The sequence below is a fragment of the Ostrea edulis genome, chromosome 9, assembly GCF_947568905.1.
Source record: "Ostrea edulis chromosome 9, xbOstEdul1.1, whole genome shotgun sequence".
Classification (NCBI taxonomy): domain Eukaryota; kingdom Metazoa; phylum Mollusca; class Bivalvia; order Ostreida; family Ostreidae; genus Ostrea; species Ostrea edulis.
In genome coordinates, this window is record NC_079172.1 from 56,814,274 (window position 1) to 56,833,181 (window position 18,908).

At 35.9% G+C, this 18,908-nt stretch overlaps 1 protein-coding gene across 1 annotated transcript in view; it reads right to left on the minus strand.

The window, feature by feature from the left end:
• The window catches only part of LOC125658918 (caldesmon-like), a 41,976-nt gene that overhangs the window by 2,206 nt on the left and 20,862 nt on the right, over positions 1 to 18,908 (minus strand). The window contains exons 6-10 of the mRNA XM_048890372.2: positions 17,656 to 17,713; positions 15,144 to 15,257; positions 2,576 to 2,768; positions 1,952 to 2,143; positions 270 to 418 (exon numbers count right to left, since the gene is read on the minus strand). Coding sequence (XP_048746329.2) covers positions 270 to 418; positions 1,952 to 2,143; positions 2,576 to 2,768; positions 15,144 to 15,257; positions 17,656 to 17,713 — 706 coding nt within the window. The remainder of the gene's footprint in view (positions 1 to 269; positions 419 to 1,951; positions 2,144 to 2,575; positions 2,769 to 15,143; positions 15,258 to 17,655; positions 17,714 to 18,908) is intronic.

The window sequence follows — 18,908 nt, forward strand, 5'->3', positions numbered from 1 at the left end:
GGATCCGGGTTAGAATAGGTCCTCAGTACCCCCTTGCTTGTCATAAGAGGCGACTAAATGGGGCGGTCCTTCGGAGGAGACCGCAAAAACCGAGGTCCCATGTCACAGCAGGTGTAGCACAATAAAGATCCCTCCCTGCTCAATGGCCATAAGCACTGAGCATAGGCCTAAATTGAACAAGATACAATCAATCAATCTACATCCCTTCCATCACAGTAAAGTTATTGACATTAGTATAGGACATGATTAAGGGTTGACGGGAGTCATACCTCTGGGGTTTCTGTAATATACACAGTTATTAGCACAAGTGTCAGGACTGGTGTCCCACAGAGTCATTCCGCAACAACACAGCGGCGGTAGTTCTACTCCACGTTTATCCATCTTTTCTTTTAACTGTTGTTTTAGTGCCTCAACAAACCTAAAATATACAAAAAGTTTATCAAAGGATGCCAAGCATAAAGTGATCAAAGAAGCTCACTTGAGCTTTCAGCTCATCTGAGCTAAAAATGTCTGGAAACTAATATGTGACAGAGCCCCTATTTGACTCCGCCAGCAGGACTAATGCCAAGAGGCCCATGGCCCATATCGCTCACCCAAGTCACCTTGGCCCATATTTAAAGATTTTCCCAAAATGTTCGCATGTAAAACTTTGATCACTATTGTGGCCCCAACCTACCCACAGGGATCATGATTTTTACAAACTTGAATTTGCACTATGTCAGGAAGCTTTCATATAAATGTCAACTTCTATGGCCCAATGGTTCTTGAGAAGATTTTCTCTATATATTTGTATGTAAAAATTTGATCCCCAATAGTGGCCCAAACCTACCCCCAGAGGCCATGATTTGAACAAACTTGAATCTGCACAATGTCAGAAAGCTTTCATGTCAATTTGTACTTTCCTAGCCCAGTGGTTCTTAAGAAGAAGATTTTCAAAGAATTTTCCTATATATTTGTATGAAAATTTTTGATTCCCTGCTGTGGCCCCATCCTACATCCAGGGGTCATGATTTTAACAAATTTGAATCTCCATTATGTCAGGAAGCTTTCAGGTAAATGTCAGTTCTGGCCCAGTGGTCTCTTGAGAAGATCTTTAAAGATTTTCTCTATATATTTGTAGGGGCCTCCGTGGCCGAGTGGTTAGAGCATCACGCTCAAAATCACACGGCTTCTCACCTCTGTTGGTGCGGGTTCGAATCTTGCTTGCACCGGTAAGTGAGAAAGTTTCCCAGTTTACTTTTGGAAGGTCGGTGGTCTCTTCCCAGGTACATTGTATCTGGGTTCTCTCTTCCACCAATAAAACCTGGGCGCCACCAGATTAACTGAAAAATTGTTGAGTGTGGCAGAAAACATCAATCAATCTATATATTTGTATGTAAAACTTTGATCCCCTATTATGGCCCCACCCTAGCTCCAGGTGTCATGATTTGAAAAAACTTGAATCTCCACTATGTCAGGAAGCTTTCATGTAAATTTCAGCTGTTCTGGCCCAGTGGTTCTTGAGAAGAAGATTTTTAAATGACCCCACCATATTTTTGTGATTATCTCCCCTTCATCTGAAGATACTTGAAAGCCCTTCACCCAAGAATACTTTATGCCAATTTTAGTTGAAATTGGTCCAGTGGTTCTGGAGAAGAAGTCGAAAATGTGAAAAGTTTACAGACAAACGACGGACAACAGGCGATCAGAAAAGCTCACTTGAGCTTTCAGCTCAGGTGAGCTAAAAACTCAGACTTGCATGTATGCCTAAGTTTTGACTGAACCTTCATCTAGAAAGGTGAAATATACAGGTGTGAAAGGACTGCTTATCACAAAGCAAACTCAAACACAGCTATAAAGCAAAAATGTCAACTCAGCTGAGAATAAACTAAGTTTGCTTTGAGTAAAATCTTCACTGAGTTAAAGGAAAAACAAAATATTTTTAAGAAAGCAAAGCCTGAATTTATTCAACCTTTCCATTTCTTTGATTTTCTTGATCCGCTCCTCGTTTTCCCTCATGACTTGCACTACATGCCGATGCTCCTCTACTTCTCTCTGAAGGGCCTCCAGTGAGGTTTCCCCTGTAAGGGGATCACGAGGTTCAACTGACCTCAAGGACATCTCCTCCTCATTTCTCCTCTGCTCCTCCTTTTCAAGTTTTAATCTGAAAATACAGTAATTTTTATCCATTTCAAGAAACCTTTCAACATATACTAAACATATTAAACCATTCTGAAATATTTAGGAACTTATATATACACAGTGTATAACAATTTTTACAATAAGTGATGAACTTTTAACATAATATGCAGTAAAACATGATTTCAGCGAAGTTCAACATGTTTATAATGAATTCAGTTACATTAAGGTGATTTTCACTCTCTAAAGTTTTAAAACATATTATGAACTTATTGGATATTTAATGAAGTATCAAAATTGTTCGTCCTTAACTCATTGCTACATGTATAAACTTGTTTATATATATAAGTAATACTATATTAATCAATAATAAAAGGTTAAATCTCTAATATTTCCTGCTTACATTCTCTACACCAGATGTAACACCTGAGCATTTATAGTAAATTACTTCTCTTACTTTTGTATACGTTTGTGATGTTCCTTCCGTCGTATGTTTTCCTTGACCTGTTCCCGCTCTATGTCCATAAATAGACGTCTGTATGTGGCCTGCTGTACCTTTTGCTGCTTCTTCTGCTCCTCTTTGTGAACCCCAGCATAAATATCAGGTACTGGCTTTCTTCTCAAATCCTGACCTCCCAAAGAAGCATGGGCTGAAAGTATCAAAATAGCTAACATTAACAAGCATGATGTGTAAAGATTTATCATAATCTGACACAAAAATTGAACAACAAAATACTTCCATATATGTTAACACTACTGGTCTCGCTGGGAGATTCACAGTTTTGAAAATCTACTGATATGCACTAAAAAGTTCATGGTGTGGAGGTGTTTTTTTTAACACCTTTCACTTTCAGACCCCCACCTCACAAATCATTTTTAGTCACTGTGGTATGTGATACATGTGTATGTTTGTCTCTTTGAACTTCACTAACAGCAGAAAATAGAGAGGATAATTAACACTCCAGAAAACACTGACAGCAGAAGACACAGATGTAACACTCCAGAGAACACTGACAGCAGAAGATACAGATGTAACACTCCAGAGAACACTGACAACAGAAGACACAGATGTAACACTCCAGAGAACACTGACAACAGAAGACACAGATGTAACACTCCAGAGAACACTGACAACAGAAGACACAGATGTAATATTCCAGAGAACACCGACAGCAGACGACACAGATGTGACACTCCATAGAACACTGACAGCAGAAGACACAGATGTAACACTCCGGAAACGCTGACAGCAGAAGACACAGATGTAATATTCCAGAAAACACTGACAGCAGAAGACACAGATGTAACACTCCAGAAAACACTGACAGCAGAAGACACAGATGTAACACTCCAGAGAATGCTGACAGCAGAAGACACAGATGTAACACTCAAGAGAACACTGACAGCAGAAGACACAGATGTAACACTCCATAGAACACTGACAGCAGAAGATACAGATGTGACACTCCATAGAACACTGACAGCAGAAGACACAGATGTAACACTCCAGAGAATGCTGACAACAGAAGACACAGATTTAACACTCCAGAGAACACTGACAGCAGAAGACACAGATGTAACACTCCAGAAAACACTGACAGCAGAAGACACAGATGTAACACTCCAGAAAACACTAGTACTGACAGCAGAAGACACAGATGTAACACTCCAGAGAACACTGACAGCAGAAGACACAGATGTAACACTCCAGAAAACACTGACAGCAGAAGACACAGATGTAACACTCCAGAAAACACTGACAGCAGAAGACACAGATGTAATATTCCAGAGAACACTGACAGCAGAAGACACAGATGTAACACTCCAGAGAACAGACAGCAGAAGACATAGATGTAACACTCCAGAGAACACTGACAGCAGAAGACACAGATTTAACACTCCAGAGAACACTGACAGTAGAAGACACAGATGTAACACTATAGAGATCAGTCATAAGGTAATTGACTGTGCACTGTTTTGCAATTGTTTAAAATGCCTGACATGATTGGTATACATGAACAATTCACTAATACAATATTATCATTTTTCACATTGAGATTGGCAAGATTATAATGAGAAGATATCAAAGATTTTGTAAAGTAAAATGAAAATTAAAGTTCATTGATGACAGGTGTTAAAATCATTAGCCTGAGGAACAATACAAATTTTCATATAAAATTGTATATTTGGTAAATGTATGTACAATGTAATTTGATGCAAGTTTTATAATTTCTAAAGAAAGTTTTCGATTTACATACACGTGTCCAACACATTTCATTGATTCCCCTAAAACAGTGGTACATTACTGCTATAAAAAAAACTCGCACAATCCAATATTTGAAACAAAATAAGAACAAGGTACAATTGTGTACATAAAAAGGCCCAGAAAATTTCTCTGATTTAAATGTGTCTTGAATCAAGCTTGATCTGTGTTTTGAATAAGTTAAATATATTTCAAGTATACTATTGCAACTTAAATCAAAGTTATTTCTAATTTTATAGCATTATTACGTCATGAATAAAAGTTTTCCCCGCCTTTTTTTCAAAAAGACCTTGATAACTGTTAAATTTGATCCAGATTATTGCTTGGGAAAAGGTGTGCCCATCCGTCGAGCAAAAGGCAATTATTATATATTGTGTATTAAGAGAAGATGAAAAATGTATTTGAATATGAATTTGCTCGACACATGGACTGTATGTTTTCTGAAAGGAAAACACCCTGAATTTATGAAGTTTTTCATTGATTTTTGGCATTTTTGTCAATTTTATGCCAACTTCACACTCCTGTCAAACAACACAAAGCAATTTCGGATCAAATTAAACGTAGTTTTGATTTGCTTATATATTCTTTATTTGAATGCCAGATTTTGGGATCCCTGCAGAAATCATCTATTTTCTGGGCCAGATGACAGTAGAAACTGTAACTACTTCTTCTCAATGAAAATATCATAATTATCTCATTAAATTATCTTCTACAGCAAGATTGTAATTACATGTACCAAACATTTCTATCTTCAGAAATATGTCATTTTAGATCAAATATAAATGCACTTGTACCCAGTTTAATGAGCATATTAGTGTATATATCATACAGTTACAAGTCATTTATTAAATTCTCAAAAAATAATACATATACAAACTGACAACTCAACTGCATGACAAATGGGATGATTTCAGCTTCTCCATCGTCAACTTCCCATAGTTATGTAGCAATATTCCATTATCACCTGCATATGGTGTTTATATATCTCAACTGATTCGATATGCAAGAGGTTGTTTTGCGTATAGTCAGTTTTTAAATTGAGGTAAGCTGCTGACAAACAAGTTGATGGTACAGGGGTTTCAACAGTCTCAATTGAAGTCAGCATTTCGCAAATTCTATGGTCGTTATAACGATCTAGTTCATCAATACAACCTATCATTGGGTCAAATGCTGTCTGATGTGTTTCAAACCGAGTTTTAGGCCGTTCTTGGCACACTGATTTTGACTGTGGATAACTCTGTTTATCTGATCAGGAGATAGGGCTCACGACAGGTGTGACCGGTCAACAGTGTCCTCCTAGACACCTGATCCCACCCCTGGTGTGTCCAGGGGTCCGTGTTTGCCCAACTATCTATTTTGTATTGCTTATAGGAGTTATGAGATTGATCACTGTTCATTATCTTTACCTTGCATACAAACTGAGTTCTTTTCTTATATTCTGCAGCAAATTATTTCAAAATCCAAGAGGGGATTAAAGTTTTACATGGGGATATATATAGGATTGATTGATTGAATATTGTTTAATGTCCCTCTCGAGAATGTTTCACTCATATGGAGACATCACCACTGCCAGTGAAGGGCTGCAAAATTTAGGACTATGCTCGGTACTTATGGCCATTGAGCAGGGAGGAGTCTTTATCGTGCCACACCTACTGTGACACAGGACCTCAATTTTTGCGGTTTCATCTGAAGGACCACCCCATTTAGTTGCCTCTTACGACAAGCAAGGGGGTACTGAGAACCTATTCTAACCCGGATCCCCACAGGAAGAAAAGGGTAGAAAACTATATTTCAAATGGTTACCCTCAGCCTGAAAACTATAGAATTATTACCCGAATTGATTCAGCTTTCCTTTATTCACGTTTAAATCCCATAACAATGTGCTATTTATACAACTTGAACTTGATAAAATCCTCTGACGCATGTGGAGCTATTTATAGATGCCTACCATAGGTGTACTCTCTAGATATAAATTATTCACTTTTTAAATGTTTTCTGCTGCTTTCAAGGGAAAATTAATAACTTTGATAAATGAACTTTGGATCATACAGATTTAAGCGGATAAAATAGACTGAATGCCTGACATTGAGAGAGAGAGAGTGTGTTGAAATGTGTATTCCTTGTCGATTAAAATCCAGATAACACAGGGACGTAGCAACAGGAAGAGGAAGGGACTGCCCCCCCCCCCCCCCCCCCCCCCCCCCATTTGGTATGTATACATGTAGTCGACAATACCGTGCGGCCTGACAAGTATTTCAAGCATTAGCGTGGCACAGATTTTCACATGGCTGATTTGATATTCAGCAGGTCAAGACAAGTAAATGAGGTAGAGAGAAAACATGTAGTTTTTGCAGATTTTTATCACCGACACAAGATTGTCCGGTCTTGCCTTTTGGATAAAATTTTCTTTATTACAAAAAAGAATCATAATAAAAAGGAGAAATCTGGACAACCTTGTGCTCAATATAAAAAAAGGCTTAAAAAACCAGTCACTCGATTAAAAATCAATAGAGATTTAACAAAAACAAACAACCCTGACTTCAAAAGACGGCGTAGCTCTTCATGCTAACAAACTTTTCAGTAAAATAAAATACCAAACCTGCAAGTTAAGGTATTGATGAACATCTTGGGGCATTGTAAATGGCAAAATTCAAACTTTGATGTTTTACTAAATCATTGGGGGTCATATATCATAGCTAAAGTGGGGAGGTCCTTTCCCATGTACATGTATTCTCATGCAAAGCTTGGGAATCCCTATTTAAGCCAACTCTAATCAAATATGAATCTGCACTACATTGAAATGCTTGCATTTTAAAGATTGTTCCTATATACATCCCCATGTAAAACTTTAATCCCCTATCTTAACTCAATTCTACCCCTAGGGTCATTGATTTCAACAACTTGGAATCTGCATTAAATGAGGAAACTTTGTAAACTCTGATCCCCTATTGTGGCCCCACTCTACCCTCTGGGGCCACAAATTGAACAAACTTAAATCTGCACTTACTAATGATGCTTGCATATTAATACAACTAATCAAAGCCTCACTATTCTTGAGAAGAAGATTATTTCCTATATATTCCAGCCTGCCCACACTTTCATGTCGCCATGTAATTGCTGACTTTCGAAATTCCGTGCCCTACGTCACATGATCATTCGAAATGGGGCATTCACTATCCAACTCAGAGAATACATAATTAAACAGAAAATTAGCTTGATTACTTTTTAATCTGATTGAATTCAATAGCATAATTTGCATAAAATGTATATTAACTTACATAGCTTGATATAAAATACGTTTTTATTCCTAAAATAATATCAAAAGATTATGACATATTTTGCTTTGAGAACAAGACTATCAAATGATGCCACCATATGTTTGCTATTTCTTACTTATCTTCCCTTTGAATGGAGTTTGACCTTTCATTTGAAGAATGTGATTCTCCTTTACCCATGGATACTCAATATACAGTTTGGTTGAAATCAACCCTGTTGTTCTGGAGAAGATGTTGAAAGTGTGTAAAGTTTATGGACAGATGGACCCCAGACAATGGGTGATCAAAAAAGTTCACTTGAAATTATAGGTCAGGTGAACTAAAAACCTGGTTTTTGTATGAATAGGTACACAGCTTAATTCATTTTCATCCCATTTGTTCCACTTTAAGAAGATAACATTTTCAAATAAATAATATGGTAAAACTAATTTAGATGAAAAATTCTCCAGCTCTCTCTTTATCACAATGTCTCTGTATGTCCATGTACAATGTGCTGAAAGAATCCGAAATGCAGAATTTGAAATTGAGACCAAACCTTGGCCCAAAGGGATCTGTTCCCAACCAAAACAGTTCATTCTCCATCTTCACACATTCTGTGTTTCATAAAAACTGTTCTGTTCTCACAGAGAACTGTTCTGTTCAAACCGTTATAATGCATTCATTCCCCAATCAAAACGATTGTTTCCAAACTATTCTGTTTGTTCACCATTCCAGGGGTATAGTGGTATGCTTCTGGGTCTGTATGTAGGTTTATGAAAAACTCTTAAGACTGGTTGAAGCCAGATATAATAAATATTTTTTGACAAAATCTTGTTTTACACTTCAAGGATCTCATGGTAGAACTATGGAAAATTTATAGAATTTCCCAGAGAGGCACATTTAACGTAGGTCACAGGTTTGCTTGCGTCATCGTTTTCAGGTACGCAAATCCTACGACTCAGTATCTTTTTACATGCACATTCAATTGTGATGTAATAGTTGTCTGAATAAAGTAGTACATGTACATGGGTCGTTGATTGAAAATCAAGAATGTAATATTTACCGATATTATATATATATCAACAACAGTTATTATCGAAGTAGAACATGCTTCGTTTAATTTTCTTATGTCTTCCTTCTGTTTCCGATGCTAATATGTTTTATCCTGTTACTTTATAAAGTCTAGCAGCGGACAACTTGGGGAGGCGAGACAGCTGGGGATGCCTTTAATAGCATTCTTAGAACCACTTGAAAAAATTGGGCAGGGATCCCCAGTACATGAAAGTTTTATTCAGATGTATGACACGTTTATGGTGGACATTAGGAAATGGTGAGTTCATAATTTTATTCCTATCATACAAAGGACTAAAGCCAGAAATCATGAAAAATGGCCCTGTTTCCAAAATTTAAAATCTTTTGGGGGTCAAAAGGCTACAAAATTTGCTTTCTAAATCAATTAATTTTATCCGATTTCCTCTACGCATTTTCTTTCTACGGGCTTCTAAATATAGCAATGAAATGAATGCATTTACATTGTAACGTCATTTTGACATCGTTGTATTGCTAAGGTAGTTAATTAACGAAGTCAATATTTACTCGAATGGCGAAAAGGAGAAAAAACTGTATCATTTAATATTATTAAGTTCTTCATTAAATTTCCTCGTGGATTTTCAGATACAATGAGTATTCATTTTGATAATAAATATGACATTGTATGGAAAAAGCATTGTGTCTTAGTGCATGTAAGCTTGTGAAATGCAATGAGGATGCCAGTGTTGTATCGTTCATATTCAGTCGATTTGTTGACATTCTCACAAAGATTCCACAAGGGTGTTAATGTAATCATTAGCGGATTTACGGGGGAGGGGGCAATGCTTTCCTAAGATAAAAAAAATATATAATGCAATTCAAGAACAAAAATATGAGTAACATAAAATTAGATAACTAATGAATATCATGTTTTAAAAAAATATTATCACAAACCTGTTATTTTATCGAATCACACTGTTTATATGCATGCCAGTTTAAGTTTCAATTGGACAAGTATAGTTACATGTAAACATTCATCAGAACATAAAAATTAGGGATGTCAATTTTACTCGGACGCTTTAGTCGAGCGATAGTCAAGTACACAGTCAAAAAACGGACTGATATGGTACAAGTGTACCTAACTCATGCATGAGTCATACCTCGGCGCACCTTGTTAGCCAAGTACTGTACACGGCAGGGGACGAAAGGCTGTCGATAACCGTAATTAATCCACCACGATAATTTTTATTTTGATACGGAAATGCTGTTAAAATGTACGTGTACTCAGGCATAAAAAGAATCATATAAACATATGTATAAGGGTTTTTTTCCAATGCATGTACAATATATTCTTGTTCAAAACCAAAAATAATTTGGTCGACAAATATTGGACGCGAGCCTATTTCTAAGTTTTGTCTCCCAATTGTCCAGTCGATGAAAAAAATTCTCTCTGAAGGCACGAACAAAAACTCACCAGCTAGGAATGCCAGGAAAGGAAAGCCGTTTTCCTTCATAGACCATCAAATAATTGGATTGCCATCAGGATACGAGTTTTCGGAGAGATAAAGTTTTAATTCACAGTCGCGAACATTCTCCCCCTTTTCGGGAGATATAGCTGTAAGGATTTATGAACATTATTTAAAAAAGCTATTCTAACGAGTACTCGACTGTGAAAAATTTAGTCGATGATCGGTATGACCAAGTGATTGTCAAATACTCGATGACATCTCTAATAAAAATATTTGAAAAGTATCAAGTGAGCTTCAAAATATGATAAACTCACAAGTGCTAGAATATGTATATCGGTCAATTAAGAGAAAACATCAATACTGACGAAAGGTGTGCATAATGAATTAATAAAAGAAGAATTATAGCCGTGTTCATTAAAACTCTAGCCCAACTCGCTGAAACTCCTGAATTGTAGAAAATTCTTAGGCACTTTCTTGCTAAATAAATTGCTTAGGTTTTTAAAATCTATGATGTGAGCTTTTCTGCATTTGAGTCCGATTTGTGTTTGTCATTCAATCGTTACAATGTCTCTGTGTTTGAAATTCACCCTGGTGATTATGCCTTCAATTACTGGCTAGAACAAAATTCATGATGGCATTAGGCTACATTGATACAATATAGATAGTGTCTCGGAAAAGTTTTTGTGAACTTCAAGACTGATGTTGATATCAATTTATTTTTCATGAAGAGATTGAATCTCGGTACATAACGATTCTGCTAAAAACATTAACATATGCATGAAAGGCGAATATAACGAACAGTGATCAATCGCATAACTCCTATAAGCAATACTAAATAGAGTTGTGCAAACACGGACCCCTGAATATACCAGAGGTGGGATCAGGTGCCCAGGAGGAGTAAGCATCCCCTGTCGACCGGTCACAACCGCCGTGAGCCCCATATCTTGATCGAGCAAATACATATATCCCCGATTAACACTTTATCTGATGTCAAATTGAGAATTATATAAACCAATTATTTTTCCTATACACCTCTACCTTTCGGTATATAAATACAGACGTCACCCATCTAACATTGAAAAAAGATGCTAGACACAAAGAGCCAGCAGCATTATGAAACAGGGTTGGATGAAGTTTAGAAAATATGTTGTGTATTATCAAATTAGATTAGTACCAACAATACTATCAATCACTTTTACGCCCGATGGCATTTATATGAAAATACAATAAAAAATGATAATCGTAATAATAATGATAATAAAAGAAATTGTCGGCTTTCATTACTGTCCTCATTTTAAAGTTCATATCCCCATGCCTTTGAATTATTTCTGTTATTTATTTTCCATTTAAATATGCTACTAACACATCTTTATTATTTATCGGGGATGCATTTATTTATTCATGTTTAATATACTTTATAATCTATTCATGTTTATTAACAATTCGCTCATTCATCTATTTACTCCTGTTTTTTTCTTCTTCTTCTTCTATTATTATCCGTATGCTTTTATTTAGTCAAATTATTTATCTTCTTGTGTGTTTATATTTATTTGATATGTCAGGGACAGATCCAGGATTTTTTTAAAAGGGGGGAGGGGTCTACCATTAGTTTTGATTTTCAAAGGTGGGGTCACCTTCAAAATGTGTTATTCGTACTTTTTAGAGCACAATTTTCTGACGAAAGCAAGAGGTCCAACCGGGCCCCGAGACCACCCCCCCCCCCCCCCCCCCTTGGTATTTATTTTATCTATAGTATTTATATACTATTCATTTGTCTACTGTGTGTCTATTTCTTTTTATCTACTAGATAGCTAATGTTCTTGTGTATGTACTTATACCCTTGTATTTTTAATTATCCACATTTATGATTTATCTATATGTTTATTCATTTTAAATTAATTTATTCATTTTTACCGCATATCATTTTAGTTTTGAAATATGTATTTGTAATTCAATGATTTAATTGCTTTTCATTTTTAATAACACCATTCCCTACTAGGAATTTATCCTTGAAAAGCTAGTTGTGATGGTATTAGCCTATAGATTTGCTTAAAAATTCCCCATAGGGCACCCCATTAAGAAGCTTGAAAGAGTTGTCTCCCGTCAGTTTTCCCATGGTTACAGTAAACAACAGGGTTTAAATTGCTACCATTTAAAACAATATTTTAATCAAATAATTATATTTTAGCTAAAATAAAGCATTGTTTACAATACATGTATTGTTTTAATGGGAGCAAGCCCCAATCGTAACAACTCGGCCATTTCCGTAACCGACAGGCCGAGCGTGTTCCGATTGGAGCAAGACCCCATGAATCAATCGGAACTCCTCGAATGTCTCGCGCACTCGACATAGATCTCGGATGTAATACGATGGCATCCATGAGCGAATTTGATGCATTGTCAATTGTGACGTCACAGCAATGCATCAAATTCGCTCATGGATGCCATCGTATTACATCCGAGATCTCTGTCGAGTGCGCAAGACATTCGAGGAGTTCCGATTGCCCCGTGAATAAACTCCATTGTTATGAAGAGCTGACTAATTTCGTCAGCTTGACAGGCGATGTCATTCCTTATGCAGGAACTGAGGAACAAAGATTTTGGAAAGTGTTCACTAGGCCTAGTGCATATGTTTACTTAGGAAACCTTAAGTGAAGTACATGAACTTGCTTAATCCATCTAATATTAGAAAAAATACCATAGCAAAGTCTCATAATTTCACAGCTTAACATTGAATTCATTACTGTTTGATTCGAAACATGACAAAACACATTTAAACTATCAAATTTCATGCCCAATTTAACCACTTAAAACGGTAATCCGGAAAATTCTAGGCAAGTTTCAAGAATTCAAAATCATCAAATAAAATATGGTGCCGCACGTAAACCAACACGAAACTAATACACAATATTTCTCAGATAACGATATAACCGTATATAAAATATCATCGTGGTTCAAGAGTGGCGCCCATAAAAATTTATTAAATAAAGTTTAGAATTTCTATAAAAAATAGGTATTTTTGACATACCGCATCCGGTTTCAATGCATATAATTACGCTCGTGCTGTTTCCTGCACAAAACTCGATATGGAAATTAATAATATAATTTCTAATTAAAGTCTGGCCTAAGATTTCTTCTATAAATATAAAGTTTTATTTTCAAAGATTGACAGGGCCAAATCATGCAATTTTGGCTTTAGTCCTTTCTTGGAGATGTGAAAAACTGACGCGTTGGCCAGGGATGTCCTGAAAAGAAAAGCTTCAATGTGTTCTGCTGGAAATGTGACTGAAAACATTTCCAGAACCCTCTGGACAAAATTTAGCAGGAGTTACCTATACTTTAAAGGTTGTTTTTCTTCCCCAGAAATTTGACACTCAGTTGGTGACCATTTTGAAAATGTGTGTATGAGAAAGAGAGAGAGATAACCAATCATGTTTAGAAATTAATGTATTCCAGTAAAGTTGAACCTTGCAACTGACCACCTCAAAAGAACAAGAGGCCCATGGGCCACATCGCTCACCTGAGTCACCTTGGCCTATATTTGAAGACTTTCCATATATATTTGCATGTAAAACCTTAGTCCCTATTGTAGCCCCAACCTACCCCTGGAGGCCATGATTTTTACAAACTTATAATCAAATCTGCACTATGTCAAAAAGCTTTCATGTAAATGTCAACTTGTTTGGCCCAATGATTCTTGAGAAGAAGATTTTTAAAGATTTTCCCTATACATTTGTATGTAAAACTTTGATCCCCTATTGTGGCCCAAACCTACCCCCAAAGGCCATGATTTGAACAAACTTGAATCTGCACTACGTCAGGATGCTTTCATGTAAATGTCAGCTTTTCTGACACATTGGTTCTTGAGAAGAAGATTATTAAAGATTTTCTTATTCCAACTTTGATCCCCTATTTTGACCCCAACCTATCCCCGGGGCCATGATTTGAACAAACTTGAATCTGCATTATGTTAGGAAACTTTCATATAAATCTTAGCTCTTCTGGCTCAGTGGTTCTTGAGAAGAAGATTTTTAAAGACTTTCCCTATATATTTCTATGTAAAACTTTGATCCCTTATTGTGGCCCCAACCTACCCCCGGGGGCCATGATTAGAAGAAACTTGAATCTGCACTATGTCAGAAAGCTTTCATGTAAATGTCAACTCCTCTGGCCCAGTGGTTCTTAAGAAGAAAAGTTTTAAATGACCCAACCCTGATTTTGCATTTTTCTGATTATCTCTCCTTTGAAGGGGGCATGGTCCTTCATTTGAACAAACTTGAAAGCCCTTCACCCAAGGATGCTTTGTGCCAAGTTTGGTTGAAATTGACCCAGTGCTTCTGGAGAAGAAGTCAAAAATGTAAAATGTTTACAGACAGACAGATGGACAATGGACAACAGGTGATCAGAAAAGCTCACTTGAGCTTTCAGCTCAGGTGAGCTAAAAACTGCTGCTTTGGTAGATTTTATCAAACTTGCATATCTTTTTCATTAAAAAACAAGCTCGATTACCAAATAATTTTTTATGTACTAAATATTTTTCAAATTGTTTTTGTTTCACTTTGATATCAATATTATCAAGATGAACAGCACCAAATTCTTTCTAAGTTAATTTGAATTATGAAATGAATGAAGTCAATCACTATCATTTTCTATATAATTCAATGGAAAACAGTTAAAACAATGGTATGTTGAAGATGTAATATAAAAAAAACCCAAAAAAAACTGCTGTTTAAAACAATTTTCACACAGTAGCTATATATACAGTATATACACTGTCAAGATACATCTGTCAAATTTTGAAGTGGGGTTCTCGAGGGAGAAAAAAAAGGGTCTGTGAACCCATGACCTATGTAAGAGTAAATATTTATAAAATATAGCACTGGTTAGCAAATGGTCTATCACAATCAAAAAATGAGGAAATTATTCACCATGCTAATGTTATGTTAGGCAGAGTCAGATAGCCTTGACATTAGATTCTGTACAACATATAATATGTGAACAATATCTTACCACTTTTACACCTAGGCTTTCTCAGTTTTGTCTCATAGAATGTAGGCTGTAGATTAAAATGGACCATTTTATCCTGTTGGCCTATGCTCTCATTTTCTTTGTCTTCTCCTTCATCTGTTAAGATACACAGCAGTGTTATTCACTTGTTTTTCTGATGCTGCAGAAGTATTACATAGCATGTTTGCTCGGATGTTGTCTCACATCCTATTAAAAAATTTCACTCATACAGAAACATTACTAGCTGTAGGTGAAGACCTATGCCCAGCACTCAGGGCCATAACAGTAAGCATTCTTTATCATGCCAATGCCTATGGTGAAACAGGACTTCTTTTGTTTTTGTTTTTTTAGGTCCTATCGGAAACTCACTTTTAATACTGGACACTTGGTGAAGAAGCAGTGAAGTTTACATGAAGTTAAAGCAGGGATTTAGAACTGAATCTGGGAACTCAAAGTAGCAAAGCAAGCTCCCTAACCACTACTGTAACTGGTCTACTGAATGAAAAAATATTCATAATAATTGAATATAAGAAAGACGTGCTAAAAATTATTTCTTTAAGGTAGCTCACTACACTAAAGCTTACACTCTTTATGACACAACATCACAAGATGGTGATTTAAATGTTTTATGAAATTATTTGTATCGATCCATTCGTTTGTCTATCATCATAGCTCAGAGGTTAAAGCATTGGGCTGGTAAATCGCAGATCTCGAATTCAAATCTGCCAGTCTTTTGTTCATATGTGTTGAAATAAGTTTTTGGAAAATCATGTTTTTATCCAAATTTGCATATTTTCTGCCTTTTTGGCATATAAACTTATTATAATTATATCATCATATCTTTAATGATTAAATCAATTCGTACTGATTTGAGAAACTATTTCAGGGTGTAGTGAGCCACCTTAAACAAGAAAAGAGGCTCACAGGCCTTATCGGTCACCTGAGTACTAGTGAAAAAGTATCACTACTCCCAAAAGCTATAAAATCTATAAAAAAATTCCTGTTCTGAATATCTAAGCTAAATTCTAATGTTCAGCAACAACATGAAGCAAGATGTGTTCTTAAAACTTCACTTTCATGCCTTCAAAAGTGCATACACTGATGAAAGGCTTTACATAATATAATAGGGGTATTAACATTAAAACATCAAAAGATACGACTATGACAAATTTGGACCCATATCCTAGAGTCAAAACCCTGGGTTGTAAAATTCACCATTTTTTGTACATCCTTTTCTGCTATTCCTAAGTTACATTTAGATTTTATACAGTATCAGCAAACTTACACATAAATACTATATACTAAGTTTGGCCCCACCCTGGGGTCAAAACCCCTACTCTAGGGATCATCAAATTTACAATTTTGGTAAAGGACTACTTGCGCTTTTCTAAACATCCATATAGTTTCAATTTAGTATCAACAAGAGGTACTGTGAGCAATGCTCACTAAGAACACCCCCCACTTACCCCAATCTCCAAAAGGGTGTTGTTAATAGGTATAAATTACCTCTTTCCTGAGTGTAGAAAAGAAAGGGCATGACAAAACCTTGGGTATTCTCTTCTCTAGGAGTGTGCTTGACCTTTGACCCCAAAGTTAATAGGGGACATCTTCGTCCCATGGGTAGTCCATATGTATGATATGGTGATTGTAGGTGGAAAGGATAATGCTTTAGAGCCCGGAAACCATGTTACTTTGATGTCAGTGTGTTTGACCTTTGACCTTTTGACCTCAAAATCGATAGGGAACATCTTTGTCCCATGGGTGGTCCATATGTATGATGTGGTGACTGTAGGTGGAAAGAATAACACTTTATAGCCCGGAAACCAATACATCTACAGACGGACGGATGGACAACCTGATTCCAGTATACTCCACACACCGTCCGTCCGTCCGCCCAGACAACCTGATTCCAGTATACCCCCCACAACTTAGTTGCGGGGGGTATAATAACACTAAAGAAGATTTAAGTGTTTTACACATAAACACTATATACCAAGTTGGCCCCATCCTGGGGTCAGAACCCCTACCCCGGGGATCATGAAATTTACAATTTTGGTAGAGGCCTTCCTGCTCTATATCACTATGCATTTAGTTTTTCTTACATGTGTGCAGTTCTTGAGAAGATGTTTGAAAATTGGTCAATTTTGGGCAGTTTTTGCCCCACCCCAGGGGTGCTGGAGTTCTGAAATTTACAATTTATGTCCCTCTTGTCCCAAAGATATTTCATACCAAATTTGAAAAGAATTGAACAGGTAGTTATCAAGAAGAAGTTAAAAATGTTTAATTGTTAATGACGCACGACAACCAATTGAAATAGGTCATGTGAGTAAACTCAGGTGACATAAAACTTCAATACTGAAATACAGTACAATGTATTTGCTCATTGCAGAATCATCCATTTCCACCTTTTGCACAGACAATGCACATTGCTTCTTAAATAATTATTTACAAATTCAAATTTTCAATAAAATTTGCCATTTTAGGATTGAAAATACATGTAAATGTTGAATTTTACCTTTACTTTCTTCTTTTGCATCATTAGCTTTGTTTTCAGCTGAAGATTTTGTAGGCAGCTACATGTAATGAAAATTTTTATCATTAGACTTATCAAAATTTAAAACTAATGATAATGATTATCATATTAGTAAACAGAGTCTGTAATTAAACAAGCATTCTGAGAGCAGAGATCCAGATAAGGTGTGTATCAGCGTAAATAGTCGTTAAATTTTACCAAATACGCATTTAAGTTGAAAATCATGCATACAATAACGCATTAGTGAATGTAAATACGCTTTACACTCCCAAAGTAATGCGTATTTGTAATAATTATGTGTAGTATAATATAAATACGAATTATCTATTCATATGAATTGAGGTTAGCCCAGGACTTATTCATATATGAACTAGCGCTATGAAATATGTTTCGATGAAAATCACAATTTTGAAAGTTTGGAAGAGTTAACTCAAAAACAACTATATAGCCTACCTGTTATAGCCTACTTTTTTCTTAAAGAGGTAGTGTGCAGTCGAAAGCACAGAAAAAAAACTTGTATTATCAATCATGGATGAATGATATGATTGCTGCTATAGACATGGGACAGAAGATATCACCAGATAAACGATACTTCCGTTAACTTAAAGGTTTTACTGAAAGGCCACTCCAGTAGCATTGTCTAAATAAGTATTTAAAAGCATTTGCGAGAATGGGTCCTACATTGTAAGTCACGCATTTATTTGATACTTTTATACTTTGGGGGGAAAATCCTTTGTAGTTCTTTTTATTGAAACTCTTCATTGTCAATGGGAATTTTATATTTACCATTGATACATGAAAATTTAATATGTCAGACACTAAGTCACATGATTATGATCCAATATTCTGTATTAATGGCAAAACAGCAAAGATAATATTCAGTAAATTAACAAAATACTCTTTTGACTTTTTCTGAAAAACAAAATACTGATTGATTTGAAAATCAGACGGTAAATACTCTTTGTGGTAATTTTTTTTTATCTGGAGCTGTTCTGAGAGTATTGCATAGCAATACACAGTCCCCTACCGGAGGCAAAAATTATTGGACCACAACAATATTCAAAGTTCATTATGAGACTAAGGTTATGGTAAAAGAGAAGATTGGGAAACCAGGATAGGAATGGTTGGAAATCAACTACTATTCAAGTACAATGACTAGACCAAGAAAACTTCAAAATCGATCTGTAACTTGCTATGGCAAAGCAATCATCATGATGTACTGAATATCAAATGAA